Source organism: Etheostoma spectabile, chromosome 10, assembly GCF_008692095.1.
Source record: "Etheostoma spectabile isolate EspeVRDwgs_2016 chromosome 10, UIUC_Espe_1.0, whole genome shotgun sequence".
NCBI lineage: Eukaryota > Metazoa > Chordata > Actinopteri > Perciformes > Percidae > Etheostoma > Etheostoma spectabile.
Window position 1 is genome coordinate 22,409,267 of NC_045742.1, and position 26,596 is coordinate 22,435,862.

A 26,596-nucleotide genomic window follows, 5' to 3' on the forward strand; every position below is an offset into this window, starting at 1 on the left:
TGGTTGTAGGGCCTTAAAGATAAATAAATAAATAAATAAATGAATCTTCCAGATATGTATTGATATCACTGACATTTAAGTAAAACCTAAGCCATTTTCCATTCTAAAACACTTGTCATATGTCTTGGGAGTCACACTGTGAAGAAATAATCATTATAACTTATACAGTTGACAAAATACATGCATTTTTTCCAAAAAAGTCAAGACGTTTTGCTCTCATGACATTTACGTATGCCAATAATAACATAATAATGTCATATTTATTGATATTACACCCACAGCAATGTTATACAAGCAAATATGTGTCTAAATAGTGCAACATTTGGCCTTTAATAGAGTATGTAGGCATTTTTGTCCCCTCTGGCCTTCCATACAAGAGGGGTGCCTTTATCTCCCATATATGGGCATGCACTTCCTGAAAAATAGACAGTACAGACACAGAGCGGGAGACCAGAGATTAGACGAACGATTCGGCGGCAGAAATGAGCCAAAACGCGATGAATTATGGACATAAAGTGGACCAATCTTGGATACAACAGTATGGATTTAAAGCCCAAAGAGGCTGAAGTTCCAGGCTGGATCGAAAATCCCCTGTAGAGGCTAGAAAGACCCGGAAAAGACCTCCGTAAAGACGAAATCGTCAGGATTCAAACGAAACCGAAAGTGAGTAAATCGCTTATATGGTTCAAAAGTTATTAAACTATGAATCAGAGGTACGTTTTTACTCGTGGGCGAGTGTCTCGGGCTCAGAAGGTTTTAACCTGACTTTTAATTAACCAATTGGTGTAAGAAATAGCTCATATGAAAAGCTAAAACCCTCCCAAATGATGTTCAATGCACTGAAATAAATTAGTTTCACTGAAAAAAGATTTATTATTTAAACAAGACAGAAAGGTCACATTTTGGCAAGACAAAAGTTTTGTCACCTATACAGAAATTGAACAAATTGACTGCAAATACTAAAATATGTCAGCAAATTAAATAGCGGTGCTGTGAGATCCAAATTTAATATCTTGTATGACTTCCATGAGCTTGAAAGACTGCATCCATGCGGTTTGGCAAGGATTCATCCAATGTATTGATGAAGTCATCAGGAGTAACAAACGGTCCTCTCGAGCAGTTGTCTCGCGAGGTCTGCCTGACCTGGGTTTGTCAAAAACGTCTCCAGTGTCTTCAAATGTTTTTTTTTATCCTCTGTACTTGACGCTGAGACACATTGAAGGTGTCTGCCACATCAGCAGTGGATCTGGTCTTCAGCCTCTTGATAATCCAAACTTTAGTCTCAGGGTGAATCTTAGGCATGTTTGCAGAGGTCTAGTTGCAGTTATGTGAAGGTCTGGTGTACTGGGGTTGTTTTTATACACACCTGAGACCTAATTGATCCATTATTAATCACAGGTGAAGCTAATATGACAAGGCGACAACACTTATGTCTTTGCAAAAATTGACTCAATGGGCTTTACCAAGCTGTGAATATTAGAATACTTTTTGAAAGTTTCTTTTTGCACTGACACATTATTACAAAAGCTGTTGGGATTAAAATGAGCCATTTCTTGTAAATAAATCTTGATTAGAAATATATTTCAGCGGCACTTCAGGTCAATTTGTACACAAGCGACAAGACTTTTGTCAGGGACTGTATGACCTTTTCCGACGTACTATACTATGACTATTTACGATATACAATATTATGACTTTTTATACTTTTTTCGAGATACAATACAATTACTTTTTTTGACATCCTATACTTAAGTTTTTATCATTTTTTTCGACATACTACACTATAAACTTTTTTACACATACTATGAATTTTCCAACATACTATACTATGATGTTTTATCACTTTTTCAACATACTATACTTTTACTTTTTATCACTTTTCTCAACATACTATGCTATGACTTTTGTTGACATACTATACTATGACTTTTTTAAACATGCTTTACTGTTATGGTTGGAGTCCAGCTGGCTGAGTTTTTGTTTTGTTTGAACTATTTGTCTGCCTGTTCTGTTGGACTGCCCTGTTCCCTGTTTTGTTTGGTTTCTCCCGCTTCCCTGCCGAAGCCAGCTGACTACGCACACCTGCACGTCATCAGTCATCAACTGCTCCCACTGCAGTGCTCACACCTGCCTGTCATCAACCATCTCCCAAAGTACATCTCCCCCGGCTCTTCGTCCACTTGTCCTCTGCTTGTTGCTCCAGTCACACCGGTGAACCTCGTCAGCTCTAATCTAATCTAATCTAATCTCTTAAAGTTTCGGCTCCTTGTGTTCCATGTACTCACCTCTCTGTTTTCTTCCCCGCAGTTCCATCCTGTCTTCCTTACCTCCAGTCAGCTGGCTTCAACCCTCGGTCCTCCTCCCACGGCGCCCCGCTTCCATCAGCCTCCTTCTCCGCTCCACGCGTCCGTGTCTCCTCCTCGGCTCATGCTCCTGGTTCTCCCACGTTCCTGTGTCTCCTCCTCGGATCCTGGTCTTCAGATATCCTCACGTCCCGAGTTTCCCCCGGTCCACCGCACCCCTCTTCCTGGCATCCATCTTCCCACTCCCTAATTCCTGATTCCCTATTACTTTTGTTGACCTACTATACTGACTTTTTTTAACATGCTACACTATGACTTTTGTTGACATACTATATTATGACGTTGTTTCAACATACTATACTACGACTTTTTATCACTTCTTCCAACATACCAAGACGTTTTTATCACTATTTTGACATTTTATACCATGACTATTTACGATTCACTATGTTATGACTTTTTATACTTTTTTCAAGACACTATGCAATTTACTTTTTTTGACATACAATACTATAACTTTTTATCGCTTTTTTCAACTTGCTAAACTATGACTTTTTCTGACACATACCATGAATTGTTTCAACATACTATACTATGACGTTTTTATCACTTTGACATACTATGACTTTTTTCAACATACTATACTATGATGTTTTATCACTTCTTCAACAATCTATACTATAACTTTTTTCAACATACTAGACTATGAATTTCATATCACTTTATTCAACATACTACATTATGACTTTTTTTAGATTTATCATACTATGACTTTTTATCACTTTTTTCAACATACTATACTATGACTTTTGTTGACCTACTATACGATGACTTTTTCCAACATACTATGACCTTTTTCAACAAACTGTACTATGATTTTTGTTGACATGCTATACTATGACTTTTTTTCGACTTACTACACTGACTTTTTTTGACATACTATACTATGTTTTAGCTTTTTCAGCATACTATACTATGACTTTTTTTTAACATGCTTTATTATAACTTTTTAGACATATCATACTATGACTTTTTATAACTTTTTTCAACATACTACACTATGACTTTTGTAGACATACTATGGGTTTTTTCTACCATACAACACAGACGTTTTTATCACTGTTTTGACCTACTTTACCATATTTACAATATACTGTATTATGACTTTTTATAGTATTTTTAAGATGCTATACAATTACGGTTTTCGACATACTGTACTATCACTTTTTTTCAACATACTACACTATGACTTTCATATCACTTCATTCAACATACTATGTTGTGACTTTTTTTAGACATATCGTACTATGATGTATCACTTTTTTTGACTTTTTTCAACATTTTTTACTATGACTTTTGTTGACATACTATACTATGACTTTTAATAACTTTTTTTCAACACACTATACTAAGACATTTTTTATCACTATTTTGACATTCTACACCACAACTATTCACGATATACTATATTATGACTTTTTATACTTTTTTCAAGGTACCATACGATTTTTTTGGGACATTCTATACAATTACTTTATATCACTTTTTTTCAATATACTATGCTATGACTTTTTCTAATATATACTATGAATTTTTCAACATGCTATACTATGACTTTTTTGGACATATACTATGATTTTTTTCAACATATTATTCTATGACATTTTCTTTACTTTATTGACATACTATGACTTTTGTCGACATATTATACTATGACCTTGTCCAACATACTGTACTGTGACGTTTTTATGACATACTACAGTATCACTTTTTTTGACTTACTATACTTTTTATCTCTTTTTCAACATACTATACTATGACTTTTTTTCAACACACTATATTATAATTTTTAGCCATATCATACTGTGAGTTTTTATAACTTTTTTCGACTTACTATACTATGACTTTTTTGACATACTATACTACGATGTTTTATCTCTTTTTCAACATACTATATTATAACTTTTTAGACATATCAGACTTTTTATCACTTTTTTTGACATACTATGCTACAACTTTTTTCACCATACTATGCTATGACTTTTGTTGACATGCTATGCTATGACTTTTTCCAACATAATATACCATGACTTTTTTCAACATCCAATACTATGACTGTTTCCAACATGCTATACTATGACTTTTTTTAACATACCATACATTGACTTTTTTCAACATGCTATACTATGACTTTTTTTAACATACCATACATTGACTTTTTTCAACATGCTATACTATGACTTTTGTCGACATACTATGCTATGACTTTTTATCACTTTTTCCAGCATACTATACTAAGACGTTTTTATCACTATTTTGACTTACAATACCATGACTATTTACGATATACTATTATCTGACTTTTTATAGTTTTTTTGAGATACTGTACAATTACATTTTTCGACATACTATACTACGACTTTTTATCACTTTTTTTCAACATACTATACTATGACTTTCATATCCCTTTATTTACCATACTATGTTATGACTTTTTTTTTTTTCAACATTCCATTCTATGACTTTTTTCAACATGCTGTACTATGACTTTTGTTGACATACTATTCTATGACTTTTCATCACTTTTTCCAACATACTATACTAAGACGGTTTTATCACTATTTTGACATACCGTACCATGACTATTTACGATTTACCATATTATGACTTTTTAGTTTTTTTTCGAGATACTATACAATTATATTTTTCAACATACTACACTATGACTTTCTTCAACATACTATAGCATGACTTCCATATCACTTTATTCAACATACTATATTGTGACTTTTTTTTAGACATATCATACTATGACGTATTATTTTTAAAAACTTTTTTCAACATGCTGTACTATGACTTTTGTTGACATATTATGCTATGACTTTTTCCGACATACTATACAATGACTTTTTATCTCTTTTTTTCAACATGCTATACTTTGACTTTTTTGACTTACAATTCTATGACGTTTTTCGACATACTATGGAATACTTTTTTTTTTACTTACTGTACCATGATTTTTTTATCTCATCTTCAACATACTATACTATGACTTTTTTTCGACTTACCATACTATGACTTTTTCAACATACTATATTATGATTTTTTATCACTTCAACATTCTGTACTGCGAATTTTTTCAACATACTACATTATAATTTTTCGACATACTATACTATAACTTTTTTTCGACTTACTGTACTATGAGTTTTTTCAACATAATATACTATGATTTTTGTTGACATCCTACACTGACTTTTGTTGACATACAATACTATGACTTTTTTCAACATACTATACTATGACTTTTTTTCAACATACTTTATTACTTTTTAGACATATCATACTATGACTTTTATCACTTCTTTCAACATACTATAACTTTTCTTCGACTTACTATACTATGACTTTTTCAACATACTAGACTATGAATTTCATATCACTTTATTCAACATAATACATTATGACTTTTTTAGACATCATACTAAGACTTTTTATCACTTTTTTCAACATACTATACTCTGACTTTTGTTGATATACTATACCGTGACTTTTTCCAACATACTTATACTATGACTTTTTTTCAAAAAGCTATACTATGATTTTGTTGACATACTATACTATGACATTTTTTTGACTTACTATCCTATGACTTTTTCGACATACTATACTATGATGTTTTATCTCTTTTACAACATAATATACTATGACTTTTTTTACATACTTTATTATAACTTTTTAGACATATCATTCTATGACTTTTTATCACTTTTTTCAACATACTATACATTGACTTTTGTTGACATAGTATACTATGACTTTTTTGACATACTATCCTATGATGTTTTATCTCTTTTACAACATAATACTATGACTTTTTTCAACATATTTTATTGTAACTTTTTTGGACATATCATACTATGACTTTTCATCAGTTTTTTTTTAACATACTATACCATGACTTTGTTGACATAGTATCCTATGACTTCTTCCAACATGCTATACTATGACTTTTGTTGACATACAGTACTATGACTTTTTTTGACATACTATACTATGATGTTTTAACACTATTTTGACAGACTATACCATGAATGTTTACGATATATACTATACATCATTGTACTTTTTTAAAACTTTTTTTTGAGAAACTATACTATGACTTTTCATCACTTTTTTTGACACACTACACTGACATTTATTTACATGTACTATGAATTTTTCCAACATACTATATTATGACGTTTTTATCACTTTGATGACATACTATGCTTTGACTTTTTATCACTTTTCTCAACATCTTGTATTATGACTTTTTTCAACATGTTATACTATGACTTTTCATTCTTTTTTCGATATTCTCTACCATTACTTTTTTGACATGCTATACAATGACGTTTTTGACATATTCTATGTATTTTTCCACCATGCTATACTATAACTTTTTATACTTTTTTTGACTTTTGACATGCTATAAAATTCCTTTATCACTTTTTGTGATCACTTTGTTCATCACTATAATATGACTTTCCATAATTTTTTGGGATATACTATACTATGACTTTTTTCAACATGCTATTTCATGACTTTTGTTAACATAATATACTATCGCTTTTTATCACTTTTTTCAACATACTATACCAAGACGTTTTATCACTGTTTTGATATTCTATACTATGACTATTAACGATATACGACATTAGTACTTTTTATACTTTTTTCGACAAACCATGCTATGACTTTTTATCACTTTTTTTCAACATGCTATACTATAACTTTTTCTGATATACACTATGAATTTTTCCAATATACTTTACTATGACTTTTTATCACTTTTTTTGACATGTTATAACATTTTTCGACATACTATACTATGAGTTTTTGTACTTTTTTCAATATACTATACAAGGACTTTTTTGACATGCTATACAATGACTTTTTATCACTTTTTGGGACCTACTATAATATGACTTTTCCATAATTTACATACTATACTATAAATTTTCAACATACTATACTATGACTTTTTATTAATCTTTTTGACATACAACACTATGACCTTTTTGTCAGTTTTTCAACATACTCTGCCATGACTTTTTTCAACGCACTATATTATAATTTGACATACTATATTATGACTTTCACTAGCATGGACCACGCCACAACCATGTGTTAGTTAAAGATTTAATGAACATTATGAATGTGCAGATGAACATTGTGAATGTGCAGATGGATGAATTGATGTGGATGTCGTCTGGTGGCTGGTCTGGGAGGATGTGTGATGACCGGGTGGAAGAGACTCAGGATGGGGGTTCTGTCTCAGAAGCAGTTTTCACCCGAATAGTTTACAGACCCCCCCCCCAGACGGTACCTGGAAGAGACAAGAGAGAGATGTGCAGCAGGAAGGGAAGAGAGGGAAGATGGATGAAAGAGAGGGAAAGGGAGGGTGGGTCAAGCCATCAGAGACGCGAGCCTGGCTGCGCAGGACGGTATATGTAGTTCTGTCTGGTGATTAGAGGTGTGGTTTAGGCGTGGCCCTGCTCCCGGACCTTAGTTAACAAATTAACTCTATTTTTTTATCAATTTTTTGACATACTATATGAGTTTTTGTACTTTTTTCAATATACTATACAATGACTTTTTTGACATGCTATACAATGACTTTTTTATCACTTTTCGGGACCTACTATAATATGACTTTTCCATAATTTCTCTCGACATACTATACTATGAATTTTCAACATACTATACTATGACTTTTTAGTAATCTTTTTGACATACAACACTATGACTTTATCAGTTTTTCAACATACTCTGCCATGACTTTTTTCGATATACTATATTATGACTTTTTTTACCAATTTTTTGACATGCTATACTATGACTTTTTTCGACATAATATATTATGACTTAATACTGTTTTTCAGCATACTATACTATGACTTTTTATATTTTTTTCCAACATACGTACTATACTATTACTTTTTCTGATAAATTTATTATTAATACTTCTATGAAATTTTTATCATTCGTTGACATACAATACTATGACTTTTATACTCTTTCTTGACATACTGTACCTCACTACCCATTTTTTTCAACATAATACACTTTTTTTTATCATACTATAAATATGACTTTTCAACATTCTATGCTATGACTTTTTATCACTTTTTTCGACAAACTATACTATGACGTTTTTGACATACTAAAGACTTTTTATACTTTTTTGAAATACTGTACTATGAATTTTCATGACTTTGTAGACATACCATTCTTTGACTTTTTTATAACTTTTTTAACATGCAATTCCTTTTTTTGGGAAATCACTAAATACTATTTATACTTTTTTTCACATACTGTACTATGACGTTTTCGACTTACTATACTATGACTGTTTTTGACATATACTATGAATCTTTCCAACATACTATACTACGACGTTTTTATCACTTTATTGACATACTAAGACTTGACAGACTTGACTTTTTCTGATATACTTTGACTTTTTATACTTTTTTGACATACTGTACTATGAATTTTTATTACTTTTGACATACTATACTTTGACTTTTTTTTTTCTCGAAACACTAAATACTATTTATACTTTTTTCACATACTGTACTATGACGTTTTTATCACTTTTTGACATACTATACTAGGACGTTTTTATAATTTTTTCGACAGATTATATTTTGACTTTTTCTAACATACTGTTTAATCACGTTTTCAACATACTATACTATGACTTTTTTTGACTTACTATACTATATATTTATCACAATTTTGACAAGCTATACTATGACCTTTTTAGGATATAGTATATTTTTTAATACTATACTGACTTTTCATACTTTTTTCAACATATTTTATGACTTTATACTTTTTTTCAACCTGACTTTTTTTTAGCCACACTATAATTTATTTGTTCAACATGCTTATTTTATAACTTTTTAATCACTTGTTTGACATGCTTATACTTTGTCTATTTTATCACTTTTTCAAGTCATGTCACTGTAAAGAGCTGCTTACATGATTCCTTTACCACCAGCAAGTGTTGTACATTCTCAATAAACCCAACATTTTTTTAAAATGTTTTTAATTTATAGTTGGAAAATTACATCTTTACATGAGCCCATTTAAATGTTACAGGCAAAACAGGCATCTATGAGTAACCACAGGCACAATATGGGCAGACTCATACTATACTAGATAACGCCACATGGAAAAGCTGTGGCCTCTGTTAAATATTGTATGTTTAAACTTCAATAGCAGTCTGCTTCACATAGTTACCAACCTGCATTTGGTCATTTTATGACACAGGGGAGTCAAAAAAAAACAACCTGTAAGGTAAATTTGGGGTTTTTAAATATCTAACTTATGTACAAGTCATGGCTCATTTAAAACCGGGATCCCATAACTCCTTTATGCCCACATCCACCAACTTGCACCATGAAGTAGTACATTTGCTTTCCACACCACATAGATTAACAATCGTGGCAATGCCAACCCTCCATTTTATACCAGTACTGTGCTTGACAATCAGTGGAGGAAACAAAAACATTGTTGAATTAGGACACATGGATCAAACATCATGTCTTTAACATCAAAATAGCCAAGGCATTCACACCATCATAGAAATCCAACCTTCTCCATGCTGCATACCGTGTGCGTCCATAGGTATTAATACAACCTGCCTTCATCAGAAATAATTCGGGATATGGTTCTGGTTTTGCACAAAACTGTCAGTTTCAGTACATTTTAGCAGATGATTAAATGCAACAGTTACTGGAGAGGAAGGACAAGAATTAACTGGTAGCTAGAACAGACAATGGAAAACAAATTTCTTTCTCCATACGGATACAAAGTTGAGTTCAAGAAAGGAGTTCAAGAAATATTTATTTGATAAAATTCAAGACTTTCCAGGCTATTGGGAACCCTGTTAACACAACCAAACAAGGACTGGACTGGATGCAGAGTGGTACATTTTTCCAGGTTAGGATTTTATCTCAATGATCCCTTGTGCATAATGGCCATTTAACAAAATAAGAAAAAGAAAGAAAAAAAAAAAAAACGGGGGTGGGTGGGCATTGGAGGTAAAAGGGGTTTCCATGTACAGGAGGTATTTCATCTATTAATCGTCCGTAAGGTCCTGAACAAAAAGGACCTCGGAGCGGCTGAGTCCCGCCTCTTTCAGCGTGGGAGGGTTGGGCTGCTCTTCAGTCGGAAGGCAGGGCAGGACTCGGCGAGGGAAGTTTGTAATTATCTGAAACTTCTCAGGGCTTTCTTTCAAAGAGAAGAGGAAGTCGTATATTACCTGGGAAAAAGTAGTCAAGCAAATTGTTAAATAACCACACGTGGTAGTAGTTATGGAGAAGAAATGCCTATAATAATGAGATATTTTTTGTGCTTCATGTGAGATCCATTACAGTGTCTGAAAAAAAAATTTTGTTCATATGTGGCCCAGTAGTATTCGATTAACACATCCCTAATTGGGGGCAGAGGAGGCTGTACATTAGGCCTGCACGATAAATCTGTATGAAATAGTCATCTCAATTCACTCCTGTCCGTTATTTCATTTTTAAATAACTTTAATTTCTTTTCTTTATGACTTTGATTTTTATTTAATTTTATGATCCAACTGCATCACAAACACTACTACTTTCTTCTGTGAGTTTCAAACAGACTGTATTAAACTGGTTAAAAAGCACTCCCAAATGCTGCAATGCGAGGCCTCTAAGTCTACAGGCTTGTGGTGATGCGCAATGTGCTACAGGTGTGGGGGGGAAAAAATCTATGTTTAGTACTGCCAATTGGTTTTGTTATGGTTCATGTGTGCAATAAACATCAAACTTCATGGAGAGAAAAAAAAAGAAAAAAAAATCACGACATAATCGTGACATCAATTCTAAGCTAAAAAAGAAAAAAGAAAAATCATGATTTATATTTTGCCCTGAATCGTACAGGCCTACTGTACAGCACGTGGTTTAAAACGTGTGGATTAAATTTATTTGAACAAATTAGTAAATGTCACATCTCAAAACCACTGTAAGGTAAACCAGTCAGGGTCAACCGGGTGTGTACACAGGTTCTTGAAACAGTGGTGCTTACCGTCAGAGACTGCCCAAAGAGGAATCGTCGCTCTACTCGTGTATCATTGGGCAGCTTAAACACTATTTTGACACTTTCTGGATCATCTGCAGGTGGCTCTGGGGGAAGACATTCTGACTTCCTCTCCTTCTCTTCTTCGAGTGTCTGGAGTCACAACAGAAATTGCCAACATGGTCAAAAAAAAGTATTGTATGTATGTCTTATATTCTAGTTTCTTCAAAAGTAGCCACCCTTTGCTCTGATTACTGCTTTGCACACTCATTGCATTTTCTTGATGATCTTCAAGAGGTAGTCATCTAAAATGATTTCCTAACAGTCTTGAAGGAGTTCCCAGAATGCTCAGCACTTGTTGGCCCTTTTGCCTTCACTCTGCGGTCCAGCTCAACCCAAACCATCTCGATTGGGTTCAGGTCCGGTGACTGTGGAGGCGCAGCACTCCATCACTCTCCTTCTTGGTCAAATAGCCCTTACACAGTCCGGAGGTGTTTGGGGTCATTGTCCTGTTGAGAAATAAATGATGGTCCAACTAAACGCAGACCAGATGGGATGGCATGTCGCTGCAGGATGCTGTGGTAGCCATGCTGGTTGAGTATGCCTTCAGTTTGGAATATATCCCCAACAGTGTCACCAGCATAGCACCCGCACACCATCACACCTCCTCCTCCATGCTTCACGGTGGGACCCAGGCATGTAGAATCCATCCGGTCACCTTCTCTCCGTCACACAAAGACACGGCGGTTGGAACCAAAGATCTCAAACTTGGACTCGTCAGACCTAAGCACAGATTTCCACAGTTGTCCAGGAGGGCTGTCGGCTGTGTATCAACCTGACTTCTGCACAACACAACTGATGGTCCCAACTCCATTAAGAAATTCCACTAATTAACCCTGACAAGGCCCACCTGTGAAGTGAAAACCCTTTCAGGTGACTACCTCATGAAGCTCATTGAGAGAACACCAAGGGTTTGGAGCGCTATCAAAAAAGCAAAGGGTGGCTACTTTGAAGAAACTAAAATATAAGACGTTTTCAGTTATTTCACACTTTTTTGTTAAGTACATAATTCCACGTGTTCATTCATAGTTTTGATTCCTTTAGTGATAATTTACAATGTAAATAATCATGAAAATAAAGGAAACGCATTAAATGAGGTGTGTCCACACACACATGCACACATAGAGATTACCGTCTCTTAACATAAAATAGTAATTCATCAGTAAAGATCTCCATGTATAGATGGGCATGTACAACATGATAGAATGGAAAGTAAGACTGACTTGTCGTCTCCGCTCCTCAGCAAGAACACTCTGTCGGACCTTCTCCTCCTCTTGCCTCAGCTGCTCCTCCTCCTCCCTCTTTTTTCGGTCCTTCTCCTGGTCGGCGCGAAGGGATGCCAGGTAAGCCTCGTCCTGCTGCTGTCTTAGCACTTGGGTCTGGTTCCTCTCCTCCCTGAAATCAAGTATGACGTGTCCTTATAAATTATTCAGGTTTACTAGCAGAATGTGGCGTTAAACAGAAAGATTTTATTTCATTTAATTTGAATTTAACTCTATTGATCCCCAATTACAATTTATACTCTGTTATTACACACAGGCCTGAAATACACAAACATGCTCAGGTGCTATATATGCACTAATGGAGAGATGAACAGGCGCCCTCTGCGGTTTGGTGTGTGTGGGGAGAGATTGGTTGGTGCCTTGCTCAAGAGCACCCTGGCAGTACCCATCCACCTGCGTACCTAAGTTCATATGGGGACTAGAACCAGCAACCCCTCCGGTTCCCAACCCAACTCCCAAAAGACTGAGCCACTGGCACCCCACTGCCTTTGATTGATTGTTGTCATAGTGCTTTGGCCAAGCTTGTTTGCCTGGGTTCCTTCATAGCGTATGTGTTTAGAACTAGGATACTAGTCTGCATACAGATTTATTGTTCCTGCAATAAATCTAAAAATAATTTTGGGCTAAAGGCCAAGGACCTCTGCCTATAGAAACAATGTAATATGATTAGTAAAGATTAACTTTAATCATATGTGCAATACTTATTTTGAACTAAGAATCAATGTGAAACAGTATAAGAATAGATTATCATTGATAAATTGTATATTTACATGTTTTGGACTGTTTCTTGGAGACTGAAAATGAACTGCTTAATCACCAACTACAGGCCGTAACCTTTTGATTGTTGAAAATCACAACATGGAACTTCCAGTCTAAACTAATGGAAATGTTGATGGGATGGCTTATGTCAAGCAATCTATCTACGCATTTATTTACCGTTCAAGGCGCTCTGACATTAGATGGGTTTGGTTGGCATCCATGATGAAGGTGAGCTGATTGACGAGGTCCTCTGGCTGAATGAGACCCTCGAGCCTGCCCACCACGGTCATCTTGCGGTCCTTCAGCATTATCATGGCCAAGAATGGGTAGGTGTTCTCTCGCAACGCTTGGGACACTAAAGCACACCCAAATATTACACATTGAATCTCCGTTTCAACAGTGGTGCTACTATACATTTTATTAATCTAATTAACACACACATGGCAAAGTTTTGAGTTTTCCACTGAGATTTTAATTGCCACTCAAAGGTGAATGGAATTACGTTTGAGAAACTCAACATGCGTATGTTTCCAGAAACAATCTCCCAGTTATTCCCCGGACTTGCTTTTTTTGATGATTTTCAAAGCACGCACATATCTCAAAAGTTCCTCAATGAGGAACTCAAAACTATAAACACAATAAACACGATAAAAGGACAATCCCCTCAGGTAAACATAAGGAGTGGCACTTTACCAACTTTCAAATCCGCCAGTTTGACTTTGTCTCATATCTCTTTCATACAGGGGATTAGGGCTGGGCTATATATTGACTTTTTAATAAATTTATTATTTATATAACAAGATAGTTTGATGTTGAGTTGAATGACAAATTTCTTCTGTAAAGCCGTGCCTGTGCATCTCTCTCGTAACCATGCAACCACTCCCTCACTGCGTCTGCCCGGCTAACTCCCTGACAGGCTCCAACAATAAGGATTGCCCGATGCCCTGGAGCCAGTAAAAAAGTTACATTGCACCAGAAAATACAATCAGACAGTTGCCCCATTGTGCCCGAGCTCTACAAAGTGAGTGAGAGGCATGTGTTTGCTCCACACTATACAAATAAAGCTGCCTTACTCTCCAAGACTTCCTTACAGCAGGAAGACAGAGATAGGCTTGTTTACTGGATCAGCTGCTCAATCCTAAAACATAAACGTTGAAGCACAACATAACATTCATTGCATCTTGGAGGAAAAACACTCCTCAAGATCCCCAAGGGTTAAAGATAATGGTGTTTTATCTAGCAATCTTGTCTTCTACTGGCTCCCCCCAAGGATGTATCCTCTCCCCCCTCCTCTTTGTTTTATACACAATTGAATTTCATTCCCAATATGATGGTAGACAGGTTTTTATATTTGCAGATGACTCTGTCATTGTGTCTCTTCTCAATTAAAGTGTGATTGACCATGGACCAATAGTAAAAGATTTGAATGATTCGTGTAAGCACTTCTTTTTAAACATAAATGTCTCAAAGACTAAAGAATTATTGATTTTAGGAAACAGTACCCCCCCCCCCCCCCCCCTTCCACCCACTATCACTGATGGCCAACCTGTTGAGACCGTGCAAGAATAGAATTACCTTGACACAATAACTGACAGCATGTTATGTTTTGAACCAAACACTGATGCGGTTGGTGCCAAAGCTCACCAGTGTATGTATATTTATCAAAACCCCAAAATTCTAACATTGACCCCACTTTTATGAGATTGTTTATTCCTGTTTTAATATTCTGTTTTGGTTCTATGTCCATAAAAAAAAAAAAAGAAAAACGACTAGAGAGTACCGTCAGGACATGTAGCAAGATTGCAGCTTTAACTTCCCCACTCTCTCCCTCATCCACTCTAGCAGAGTGGCAAAGGCCCAATCAATAGCATTGATCTGCCATAGTTTAAGCTTCTTCCCCCAGGCTGCAGGTACTCCATGCCTAGATGCAGGTCCAATAGACCCAGAAACTCCTTTATCCCGACTTCCATTTCCATTTTAAACAATTTGCCAGAACTGTGTTAAATGTATCTATTAACTATTGTGTTTAGATACTGTGGGCATTTCATGTTTTGCTGTATTGTTGTGTGTCTTTTCCTTATGTCTGTCTGCACAAACAATCGCCACTCGGGGACACTAAAGTTACCTTGAACAACTGGGTTGAGAAGGATGACTTGTGTTGTAAAGTAGCTCCTTTGAGGAATAGCTCAGTGTGTAGCCTACTGTGTGTGAGAGCCAGAGAGAGATGGTGGGTGTGCTCAGACCAGACAGCTGTTGGCTATGGAAGCAGAGGTCAACAGTAAAGTTGTCACAGTACAGTGTGGGTTTCACTGTTTGGAGCAGGAGACTAAAACCTGTTATTGTAGTCAGTTATTGTTATAGAAAACAACTGAAGAATGTTTTGTAGAGATAGGCATTTTTTTATTTAATATAGGCTATTTGCTTTGTATCGTCATTTAGCCTAAGAATTCAGAGATATTATTTTTGGTCAATATGGCCCAGCCCTGAAGGGGATGCATGTGTGCTTACATATGTTGGTGATACAAAACCAATATTTTTTTCCTGATCAGAGCAACATATTAACATATATTACCTATTCATTAACAGCTTACACAAAATATAGTGGGTTTAATAGCAATACATTTGCATACCTCTGTAGCCCTCAGGTTTGCTGGTTGAGCATGCCCAAAAGAGCATTCGTGTGTTGAGGAAAGTTACGACCTCTTCTGTACATAACGTGGAGCTAGGAAGTGATCAATCAGAAACACAAAACAATGAATGAGGGAACACCTTTTTCATGTGCACATGGATATAAAAACACAGAGGTTACACATACATATACTAATAACATTAGAGCTTATGTTCCTTCATAAGCTTGAGTGAAGACAAACTCAAGGAACTGAAGAACTGCAACCACATGACACTGAGCAACAGGAGGCGCTATGTCTCAGGTGAAGTAGTTAAGTAAGGACATGAGTCTCATACCGGCAAAACTGGTCAGTGTCTTGATGATCCTCCCCGTGAAGATACACTAATAGGTAGCGGAGCTCCCGTTTGGCATCATTCAGTGCCTACAAGTTTTTAGGGTGAACAAAAAGCAAAGCAACATATTGTAATTTTTGCGTTATCCACCAACTAAAGCAGAAACAAATGTGCTAGTAATTATCCGTCTGAACTCACCTGGCTGTATGTTCCCTGGTAAAATACAGGGTGTGACCGGCCATACTTCTCCTCAAAAATATGAATAAAGGACACAACATCTCCGACAGGGTCTGTCACACGACCACGAGGATCTGGCCTGATGAACCGCAGGGCAAACCTTAAAGAAAAAAAGGAATATTGTGGCGATCAGTTACCTTGCGCTATTCAGCAGCTCAGAGTTTAAGTCAACGTGCTTAAATTACCTGAATATGTCCAGAAGTGTGTAATATGTAAATCTGAAAGGTAGCATTATCAAGTAGTAACTCCATCCTATTAATCCCTGTAAAGAAGAACCAAGACAGTCTATTATTTTTAAACAGTGGACAATTCTATGATTGGTGGGCGCTTCCCTATGTTTTGTTTCATTGAAGTACAATTTGAAATGACAAAATCAATTAAAAACAAAACCACTTAGACTGGACCTTCAAGGATTGGCATAAAAGTAACAGTCGCGCTACAGTATGGCTTTGCATCAAGCATTAGCAAAAGTTTTACAGAAAATTGTTCTAGTATCTTTTTTTTTGTTTGGGGTTTTGTTTCATCCTAAAACACATCCTTTAAAAAGAACCTGCAGACCTACCCTGGGTTGTGGCCTTGACACGATGTAACTATATACTCTATGGTCTGCTGTATTGACCTGCAATGGTCTGGATGGTGGAGGGTTAAACACACTGGGCACTCCTTCTTGCTCATTGAGTCTGTCTTGCACTGCAGCCTGAAACATACATTTAAGCCCAACATACTTGAGTCAAATCATTCAATAAACCAAAAAGAAAATAATGACATAACTCAGAGCAAGACAGCACAGTTCACAGAATTTGTATAGGAATAAAAATGTAAACAGAGCCATGAAAATCCAGTTGTAAACCCTCTGAAACATTAAAAAACATGTCAGTCTTACCTCTATGTTCCAGTTATGCTGTTCTAATGTTCGACGACATTGGTCGATTGATTCCAAACCAGTTAGGTCCTGTCAAACGTAAAAAGAAAGTCAGTCTAAAGGCTTCAGGTTACTCATAAAAGCACAAAGGCAAGTTTGTATAGAGTCAGGGTTTGCTTCAGTAGCCGTCACGAAGAACTTGACACGGCAGTCAAGTTCTTCATAAAAAAGTCAGCATGAATTGTACTAGGGCTGCACAATTTTTTTGTAATGTCATTACAAAATCTTAACTTGTGAAATAAACACATTGCGAAAGATAATCAGAGATCTTTTTGAGTTAGTTATAAGAGTATCTGTCAAAAACTGCACTTGTAACTATCAGCACATTTCAATTCAATTTTATTTATAGTATCAATTCATAACAAAAGTTATCTCAAGACACTTTACAGATAGAGCAGGTCTAGACCACACTCCAGAATTTACATTTCGACTGGTGCCTTTTGTGTTCACTTCAATGTATGACTGGGCGATATGGAGAAATCAGGTATCGCGATTTTCTTGTCCTAACCTCAATGTCGACATTGTGGCGATATTATAGGGTTGACAATTAGTGCTTTAACAAAATATCTTCACAATAAGATTTTAATAAATAATCATCAGTAATGTAGATATAATGACTTAGTGGGTAAAGGTAAAAATAACAGAAGAGCAATAACAGTCTGGTAACACAGAAAATGACATCACTTTACTGTAATAAAGCCTTTAAAACCAGAATAGACAACACTTAGCATTAACTCATTTACAATATTACAATTTCCAAAATCTAAGACGATATCTAGTCCAATATCACGATATTATATTATAATATTAATATTGATATGTTGCCCAGCCCTACTTCAATGTGTAATTTGTTCAATAAAATGTTAGAAATAATAAATAATTATAAATTTGTTTTTACAATTTGTTGTACTTTGGCAGTACAGCAGAAAGGCAGAACTCGGTAACGTTTTATTCATTGCAAGGGTCGTTATCGCGATATTCAAAAATGTTAACGTTATCACATAATTTTCCGTATATTGTGCAGCTCTAAATTGTACAAAACTAAGCTGTGTCGGTTGTCAAAGAGTTGGAATGGAATAATTAAAGTAACAATACTATTGAGTTGAGCAGCTAAATTAACGTCAACGTGCACAGAGAAAAAACAGTTCAACGTTAGCTATACCAAGCAGGATGACGTTACATGTTAGCTAGCTCCCAATTTATATATTTGTGACGTTATAGCTAGAAGTGAAGATAGTTCAAACAGCCTACATATTAAAGGGGGAGGAAAGTTCCATCACTCGTATCATCGTAAAACCAACAATTTAAATCAGCATAGCTGAAAACAGTTGGGTCGCGGAGAAACATCAGTTCGATCTTAACTGCTTAGCTAACGCTAACTCGGAGATCTATGATGCTAACTCAGCAAGTGTCCAGTATGGAGCGACAGTGGACACCTTCCGTTAGCCGTAAGTTACCGTAATGCCAAAACAATTATATTAAAAACAAGTGATGTTGGTTAACAAATTGGGATTTGTTATACGCCTTTGAGTAAAGTATAACAAACGTTAGGCCAGTTCAGTCCATTCATAGCCCTAAAAGTCTGCTAATTAGTTAGGTATCTTAGCTAACGTTAGCTAGCTTTGCTTACGTTAGCTTTGACTCAAGTTGACGTTAACGTTAGCATTAGGGGGCTAGGGTAAGTTGACTGTACAAAACGCGTTTAAACACGCACAATTCCACCTATTTACAGTGACTCTGTATCAACGATAGTGTATTAACATGATGTTTCAAATGGACACGTGCTAGTGTGGATTAGGCTTTCTACCTGAAACTGAAGGAGTTTTTCAGTCTGCGCCTGAGACAACTCTGGCTCCTCTGGCGCCGCCATCTTACCTCGCCAATCATCTAGCAAGGCGTAACAACGTCAGCTGTCTTTTCCTGATGCTGGCTGCGCTCTCAACCTCTGCGGGCTACCGCCGCCTAGCTCTCTGGATGTAGCCCGCGTGATCACCTCAGAGCTCTGGGGTTATTGTAACCATGGTCCAAAATAATCTATCAAACCGATTGTATGATTTGCACGGAACTTCTTTAACCCCTAACTGTAACCGGGGATGCAAACAAGCAGTTTGATGAAAGGCGTTTTGTTCACTTTCTTATGAGATTTATTGACCAAATACTTAAATGAGAAAATAATCAGCCAATTGATTTCATTGGTAATGAAAAGTAAACTAAATAATTAAAGAATTGTTACCTAGTTGATAAATGTCATATCATTTAGCACTAACAGCTGATTATCTGCAGAATACAGAACAACAGAAACAGCCTCAAGTTATATTTCTGGAATTAAGGAAAATTACACTGAAAGGAAAAAACTTTCTGAAAGACTTTAAAGCAAAGTTTCTAGGAGTGTAGACTATTTCTATGAGGAGAAAGATTCTATTACATCTTTCTCTGTCGCTCTCTCATACATACTGCACATAAACAAACCTTACACATTTTGTACTAGTGAAAAATGCATTTATTTGGCTATTCGTGGTTTGATTCCCACAATCTTTATCAAACTCAAGAAGAAAATCCAGTGAATTACGTGAATGTAAAAGTTAATCAATAGTCCCTCCAGTTGAACTCTCAGTAAGGGAGTGTACATTTGACTGCAACAAAGCTGACACACAAGGGATCATTTTTTTTCTCGTATTCTTATATATTCTGTAAAATAAAAAGCAAACATTGCATTGAAACGGTAAGATCAGGAAATAATCAGTTTCACAATATAGCCCACTGTTGAATTTGTAGGTCCTAATTCCAAGCGTTAAGCCTCCCCATGTCACTTTTTCCCCTCCACCATAATGATGTGGTACCCAAACTTTGTCTTGACAGGAGGGTCTGTGTAGTTTGGTTTATCCATGGAACTGACAGGTAGGGCAAATGCTGCATCCTGGAAAGGTCCAACCATCGATCCTCGTGTCATCCACCCCAGATCACCCTGTCCCAAATAGAAACTTCATGAAGAAAACACATAGTATACATAATAATATGAGTGAGTGAAGGTGAGCAACAAAGGCAAAAGGATCCACTGTACTGAAGATAGTAACAAATGTGAGCAATGCAGGAAACTGAAAAACTTATTTTTATGGCTTCAGTTACCAGGGACAATTAGCAGTGATGTAATGCGATGTGCTGAGGTTTCGGAGTTTGTGAAGGGCGCAAGGCTTGTATCATTTTAGACAAATTACATCATTGATGACGCCCAAAGCCCTAACACAGTCGAGAAACTATTGTTCCTGAATAAAATTTGTAAAGTCTCCCCTCTGCGGCATTTCCCTAATTACACAAGCAAATTCACTGATTCACTGAAAGTATCTTTCAACAGGACAGCGCCACTTCTCACAAATACAGATATGATTGGAGATGAGAAATTTAACTGGCACATAACCGCCATTAGTTTCATTGGAAATTAAGAAACAATGCCACCTGTCTAGTAGCCTAGTGACATAACCAATCACAATATGATAGATGCTCCAAAAACTGCAATGTTTCATTTTAAATGAACGTAGCCTACTGGCAGTCTGGCACACGTAATTCATAGTGAGGGTGAGATGATCTTTATGCATAAGCGCCGATATGATATCTATGCATGAAGATCATCTCACCTTCACAATAAATTAGGTCACACTTAAGGATTTGACATAAACAGACAGAAAACAATAGAGACAGTTAGGGCTTACAGTCAATATTATGGGATCATGTGAATCAAGCAATAAAAGCCAACACAGGCTTTTTTTTATAGCTTAATTCAGTTGAGAGTAAAAAAAGGGCAGCACAAAAGTAAGAACTGATCATGGGTGCATGTTCTTACTCCTTGTCTCGCTTTGTCTTCACTGTATTGTGACGCTACTTCACTGAAACGGACTCCAGCCTTCAGTTTCTCCATTGCCTCCATGCATTTTCCATGTTTTTCACAGAGGATGTGTCGAACCTGGTGAAAACACAGATGATAAAGGCATTTAGAATTCAAGGAATAAACCTGTAACTACTTAAAATCACTGTATCAGACACTGTGCTTAGCAAACACAGATAAAGCATCCCAGTAGTAGGTAATGTATAAAGGTTATGAAATGTTTCACAAAGCTCCAAAATTCCTTAATGCTTTCCGGCACTAGCACTTCCTCTTTTCTGGGACCCAAAGCTGATGTTTATGCAGCCTAAAGCAGATTTTTCCATTGATAGCCTAGATATAAAACAATATGCTTGAAATGTTTTATGAAAACAAACTGTAGCTCTGAATTAAACAACATTAGTATTCAACTTTCTTTCACACAAGTGCCAGTTGGAATGCCATGCTCATCACATAATGTCAACTGTTACAGATTTGTAGTGACAAAAATGGTTAAAACTCAACCACTCATTTCCCTCCAGCCAACTCACCCAAAAGTGGCTTTGAGGTAGGAGGGAGAGACGATAAAAATCCCCGTTATGTCACATTTGACTTGTGCAGAGCAGCTTTTGATACATGTGGAATAAAGGTTACCTTGACAGCAGTGCCTCCCTTTGGGGCTTTCTCTTGTTTTTTGTCAGCGTCTGCACTTCCTGAAGCTGCTCCTACACAGTGACGGGGATAAGCACCATGACATCACAACCACCGTTAAACCAATGACAAATCATGACTATGGGGTTAAGGTTAAGGGTTAGCTAATGTAATCGAGTGAACTTCACATCATCACATGGAAGTGTGTATTCCAGTTGTTTGCTACAGGCTAACGTTAGTTAACGTGTCTTTAAGCTAACAGTTCACAACACGTAGTTAACAATTGGCAACTGACGGACCACTGACCTTTACCACCCTTACCACCTTTTCCCTTTGGTGGCATTTTAGATGAACGTTTACTAAAATTTAAGTGATAATGAAAAAGAAAAAGCTGAAATAGCATGCGCTCATGCTATGTTGTGGTTAACATGCGCAGAAACCTGCGCCGACGGCGCAAATGCTTCTTCTTCTTTAGCTTAGTTAATGGCAGATTGTAGCCACTCAACGTCTATACCGCCGCCTAGTGGAAAGTACCAGAGTGTGCAGTCTCAAATGATACACAGTCATGTTGCAGTTACAATCTTGGGTGTGTACTTTAATGTACAAAATGTGCCCTACTTTTTTCGCTAATCTTCCGTTTACGGGCATTTCCAAGTTCAATCTAAGTCTATAATATTGCCCACACATAGCATATTCTAGACCCTGTCATTAAAGTGTATTTCTCTATTAACTTACATGTTATTTATTTAGCATGACATGACAGGACATGATGTTAATGGCCATCCATCGCTGTAAATGAGTTCACTGGACTCTGGACTGTGATGATTAGTGGTAATTAAACCTCAGGCCACTAGGCGTCAGTAGCGGGGTTTTTTTGTGAAAGGAGTATTTAAGTATAAATGTAGAAGTAGAATAAGGATGCCACAGTTGAGAAAGCGAAAAAGTTATCCACGCAGTTCTTTGTGTAAAAGAACAAAACAGTAACCACTAGCCAAATGCTGGTCAAATATGCAAGTGGCTGCAAGATTTGCTTCACACACAAGCCCAAAACAAAACAAACAACAATGGTACATTGAGTGGGTGGTACAATTTGACCATTCACGGCCATTTGGTTGGTGAACAAAAAAAACCCTGCTACTAACCCTTTTTTTTATCATAATAAACAAACAGAAAAGTCTTTTATTTTCCTCCAAGCCAGCACGCGCCGTCAGAACCGGACAGAGCGAAGTGGTTACTATGACAACGAGACTGACCACAAACGCTGCGTGACGTAGCCTGTATGACAGCTGTCTTGTGCGCTCCTTACCTTGACGCTGTTTTTATTGATGGATGAAAAGATCCCTTTGTCGTCTGCTCCGGACAAAACATGGAGAAGTACGAGAAGGTGTTGTGTTTGGGCAGGGGGGGAGCAGCGGACGTGTTCCTCATGAGGCACGCGGAGAGCAAGAGCCTGCACGCGGTGAAGAGGATCAAAATAGAGGACACAAGGACAACAAAAACCCAAAGCGCAATTCTCCAAGAGGCTATGATCATCAGGCGGTTGGAGCACCCTCACGTAGTGAAATGCAGCGATGCCTTTGTGAACTCTGATGGATTCATTTACATTGTGATGAACTACTGCGACGGAGGCACATTAGATGACAAAGTGAAACAGAGGAATCCAGAGGAGTTTTTCACCGAGGATACTGTGATGGGGTGGTTTGTACAGGTCGCTATGGCTTTAAATTACATACACATGGCTAAAATACTACACAGGGACATCAAAACATCAAATGTACTGCTAACAAAGCAGGGCATTGTGAAGTTAGCGGACTTTGGGATATCCAGAGTAATGACCAACACAGCTGACATGGCCTCCACATGTGTTGGGACACCGAGCTACCTCAGTCCAGAGCTGTGCCAGGATGTCCCATACAGCTCCAAGTCTGATATCTGGGCTCTCGGCTGTCTGCTGTATGAGATCTGTGCCCTCAGGCCTCCGTTTGCAGCCACAAACCTCCTGAGTCTGTTCTACAAGATCACCAAAGGAGAGTATGATCCCGTGCCGGACGTCTACTCTGACAACATCTCCTCTTTGATCCAGAGAATGCTCTGCCTCAACCCAGCACACCGGCCGAGGGCTGCCTGTCTACTCGACAGTGCATATGTGCAACATCACCTCAAGTCAGTCAAACACACAGAGACCGACCGTGTTCCTGTGAAAAGCGGTGACATTACAGAAGAAAAAATCCCAGACACCACACCACAACCGGATGTTCTAAGTCAGCCCCACCCATGGGAAGAAAAAGAACACAACATGTGTTCCAGTGATGTGGAGGAGGAACATCGTGGTGCTTTGTGTGTTGGAGGACCAAACCACGGGGACTGCCACTATCCTGAGGACTTTGATGAAGATGAAAGTCTGTCCTCTCTTGAGGAGTGCAGTAAGCACTCTGGGTCGCCAATGAGCAGCGATTCTGCTGAGTCAATTGGTAACTCATGTCAGTGATGAAAAAAGCATTTGGAGCCTTTACTTAAGTAAAAGTACCCACAACATAGTGTAAAAATACTCAAGTCATTTGATTAAAATCATACTTGTAAAGCTATAAACGACACATTATGCAAATAGCATGCTGTTTTAAACATGGAGTGTAATTTTCCTGTTGCAACTTGTTGAGATGGAGCTAGTTTTACCTATCTTACGCCAACACACTGTACATTTTAGAACACATCTTTAAAGGATGTAGCCGATATACAACTAATTCTTCGAAGGTTTCAGGTCAGTGCTGATGATAAACAGCTAGCTGCGATATGCTCAAAATGATCTTACAGAATTCAAATTTCTGGATGTCTCAGTCTTACCGAGAAAGTCATTTTTTGACTTGTTTAATAGTGTGCTTACAGTCTGGGATTGAACATTTCCTAATAGCATCAAAACTATATAACTTTATAGCGAGAAATCAAGGTTCTTCATAAGTTGTAGCCTATAGCAATTATCAAAACAAACGCGTCCAACCCCTCTTTCTCTCTTACAGCGTTTCCAGAGGCTCCTAATGTCTTAGAACAAGTTGAGTATCCAGATGACTTTGAGGAAGAAGATTTTGAGGAAGAAGCGGCCTTAGTTCACACAATGGCTCCTCCACAGCCACATGATGATGCAGTGGAGGAGGAGTTCCAGCTCTGCGATGCCGGAGGATTGACAATCACCCTGAAAGCATTGAAGGAAAAGGGCTAAAAACGAACCTAAAAACCGTACCAATGGGCCACAATGAGAATAAAGGGACCACAGCAGCTGAAACACTTAAATATCTATCAAGTGCCTTGATTCTGAAGTGTTTTATTCCTCTGATGTTTGAGAGACATCATAGTGCTGAGATAAAATGTTTTACTGCTAGATGATGTTAAAAAAAAATGGGGTGGGGCTAGAGAGAATGAATGTAGTCCTGCTCAGTGTGTGTTCAGTGACCTTAATATTCCTGAACGAGCTTTCTGATTAGCGTCATAAGGAGCGATGGTAAAGTTGCATGAATCAAGTGACTGGACCTTTGTATAAATATAAATTTCTTTTAACAAATTGTATATTCAACACAAGCGTGTACGGTATTCTGAATCACTTTGATATTTTATTCTTACAGTAAAAATCAGTAGCCAGGGTCTTAACTACATATATCATGTCCCATCATCATGACTTTCAAAAAGATCTAAAAGCACCTGCAGGAGGTCCAAGACGGCTGACATATCTGCAGCATTACAGATCCGAATTCTTCATACTGTATGTATTATATTGTATCAACTTTCTATTTCTTATGTTATCACACAAAATTTGAAATAAATGGTTTTATCTTGCCTCAAAATGAGATAAAGCACGAGTTGCCACGTAATTATGCCTTGAAAGGAAGTATGTGGTAGAATATGCAGCTTGCCACAAAGATGGTATGATAACACCTAAAACACCTAAATCCTTTATTAGTCACACAGTGGGGATATTTGCAGTATAACGCTAGCAAAGGAGATAGATCAATAAGAGGCGTCAGTTAATCAAAATGCAAGAAATAATAATAAATATGTAAAAAAAGAAGAAAAGAAGCAGTGAACAGTTAAGGCATTACACACACATATATATATATATACCGGCCACTTTATTAGGTACCCCATGCTAGTAACGGGTTGGACCCCCTTTTGCCTTCAGAACTGCCTCAATTCTTCGTGGCATAGATTCAACAAGGTGCTGGAAGCATTCCTCAGGGAGTTTGGTCCATATGACATGATGGCATCACACAGTTGCCGCAGATTTGTCGGCTGCACATCCATGATGCGAATCTCCGTTCCACCACATCCCAAAGATGCTCTATTGGATTGAGATCTGGTGACTGTGGAGGCCATTGAGTACAGCCAACTCATTGTCATGTTCAAGAAACCAGTCTGTGATGATTCCAGCTTTATGACATGGCGCATTATCCTGCTGAAAGTAGCCATCAGAAGT

General features: G+C 37.0%; 3 protein-coding genes across 4 annotated transcripts; 1 reads left to right on the forward strand and 2 right to left on the reverse strand.

Annotated features, from left to right (window-relative positions):
* Window positions 1–9,888: 9,888 nt before the first annotated feature.
* On the reverse strand, window positions 9,889–19,497 carry faf2 (Fas associated factor family member 2). Its single transcript, XM_032527724.1, has 11 exons — window positions 19,435–19,497; window positions 17,589–17,657; window positions 17,268–17,402; window positions 16,891–16,967; window positions 16,667–16,805; window positions 16,472–16,557; window positions 16,138–16,229; window positions 13,685–13,862; window positions 12,689–12,860; window positions 11,415–11,558; window positions 9,889–10,620 (listed from the first exon to the last, which is right to left on the reverse strand). The coding sequence occupies exons 1-11, from the start codon at window positions 19,495–19,497 to the stop codon at window positions 10,438–10,440; spliced, it is 1,338 nt and encodes a 445-aa protein (XP_032383615.1). The 3' UTR covers window positions 9,889–10,437.
* Window positions 19,498–20,109: 612 nt separating this feature from the next.
* Window positions 20,110–22,633, reverse strand: pin4 (protein (peptidylprolyl cis/trans isomerase) NIMA-interacting, 4 (parvulin)). Its single transcript, XM_032527725.1, has 4 exons — window positions 22,441–22,633; window positions 22,138–22,208; window positions 21,466–21,585; window positions 20,110–20,592 (listed from the first exon to the last, which is right to left on the reverse strand). The coding sequence occupies exons 1-4, from the start codon at window positions 22,535–22,537 to the stop codon at window positions 20,434–20,436; spliced, it is 447 nt and encodes a 148-aa protein (XP_032383616.1). The 5' UTR covers window positions 22,538–22,633; the 3' UTR covers window positions 20,110–20,433.
* Window positions 22,634–23,393: 760 nt separating this feature from the next.
* nek12 (NIMA-related kinase 12) lies at window positions 23,394–25,861 on the forward strand. Of its 2 annotated transcripts, none has more exons than XM_032527726.1 (2): window positions 23,394–24,614; window positions 25,149–25,861. In XM_032527726.1, exons 1-2 carry the CDS (start codon window positions 23,501–23,503, stop codon window positions 25,346–25,348), a joined length of 1,314 nt encoding a protein of 437 aa, XP_032383617.1. In that variant the 5' UTR covers window positions 23,394–23,500; the 3' UTR covers window positions 25,349–25,861. The 2 variants fall into 2 exon arrangements, with proteins under 2 accessions (XP_032383617.1, XP_032383618.1); XM_032527727.1 differs by having other exon boundaries at window positions 23,394–24,605.
* Window positions 25,862–26,596: the final 735 nt, after the last annotated feature.

Excerpts from the sequence above, each read along its gene's own strand:
- nek12 (XM_032527726.1), top strand. The coding sequence starts at position 23,501 with ATGGAGAAGTACGAGAAGGTGTTGTGTTTGGGCAGGGGGGGAGCAGCG. Across the intron at positions 24,615-25,148 it reads TGAGTCAATTGGTAACTCAT|CGTTTCCAGAGGCTCCTAAT; the intron begins GTCAGTGATGAA and ends TCTCTCTTACAG.
- pin4 (XM_032527725.1), bottom strand. The coding sequence starts at position 22,537 with ATGCTATTTCAGCTTTTTCTTTTTCATTATCACTTAAATTTTAGTAAA. Across the intron at positions 22,209-22,440 it reads AGGTGGTAAGGGTGGTAAAG|GAGCAGCTTCAGGAAGTGCA; the intron begins GTCAGTGGTCCG and ends GTCACTGTGTAG. Across the intron at positions 20,593-21,465 it reads AAGACAAAGCGAGACAAGGA|GGTGATCTGGGGTGGATGAC; the intron begins GTAAGAACATGC and ends TATTTGGGACAG.
- faf2 (XM_032527724.1), bottom strand. The coding sequence starts at position 19,497 with ATGGCGGCGCCAGAGGAGCCAGAGTTGTCTCAGGCGCAGACTGAAAAA. Across the intron at positions 16,558-16,666 it reads ACCAGGGAACATACAGCCAG|GCACTGAATGATGCCAAACG; the intron begins GTGAGTTCAGAC and ends AAAAACTTGTAG. Across the intron at positions 16,230-16,471 it reads GACACTGACCAGTTTTGCCG|CTCCACGTTATGTACAGAAG; the intron begins GTATGAGACTCA and ends ATCACTTCCTAG.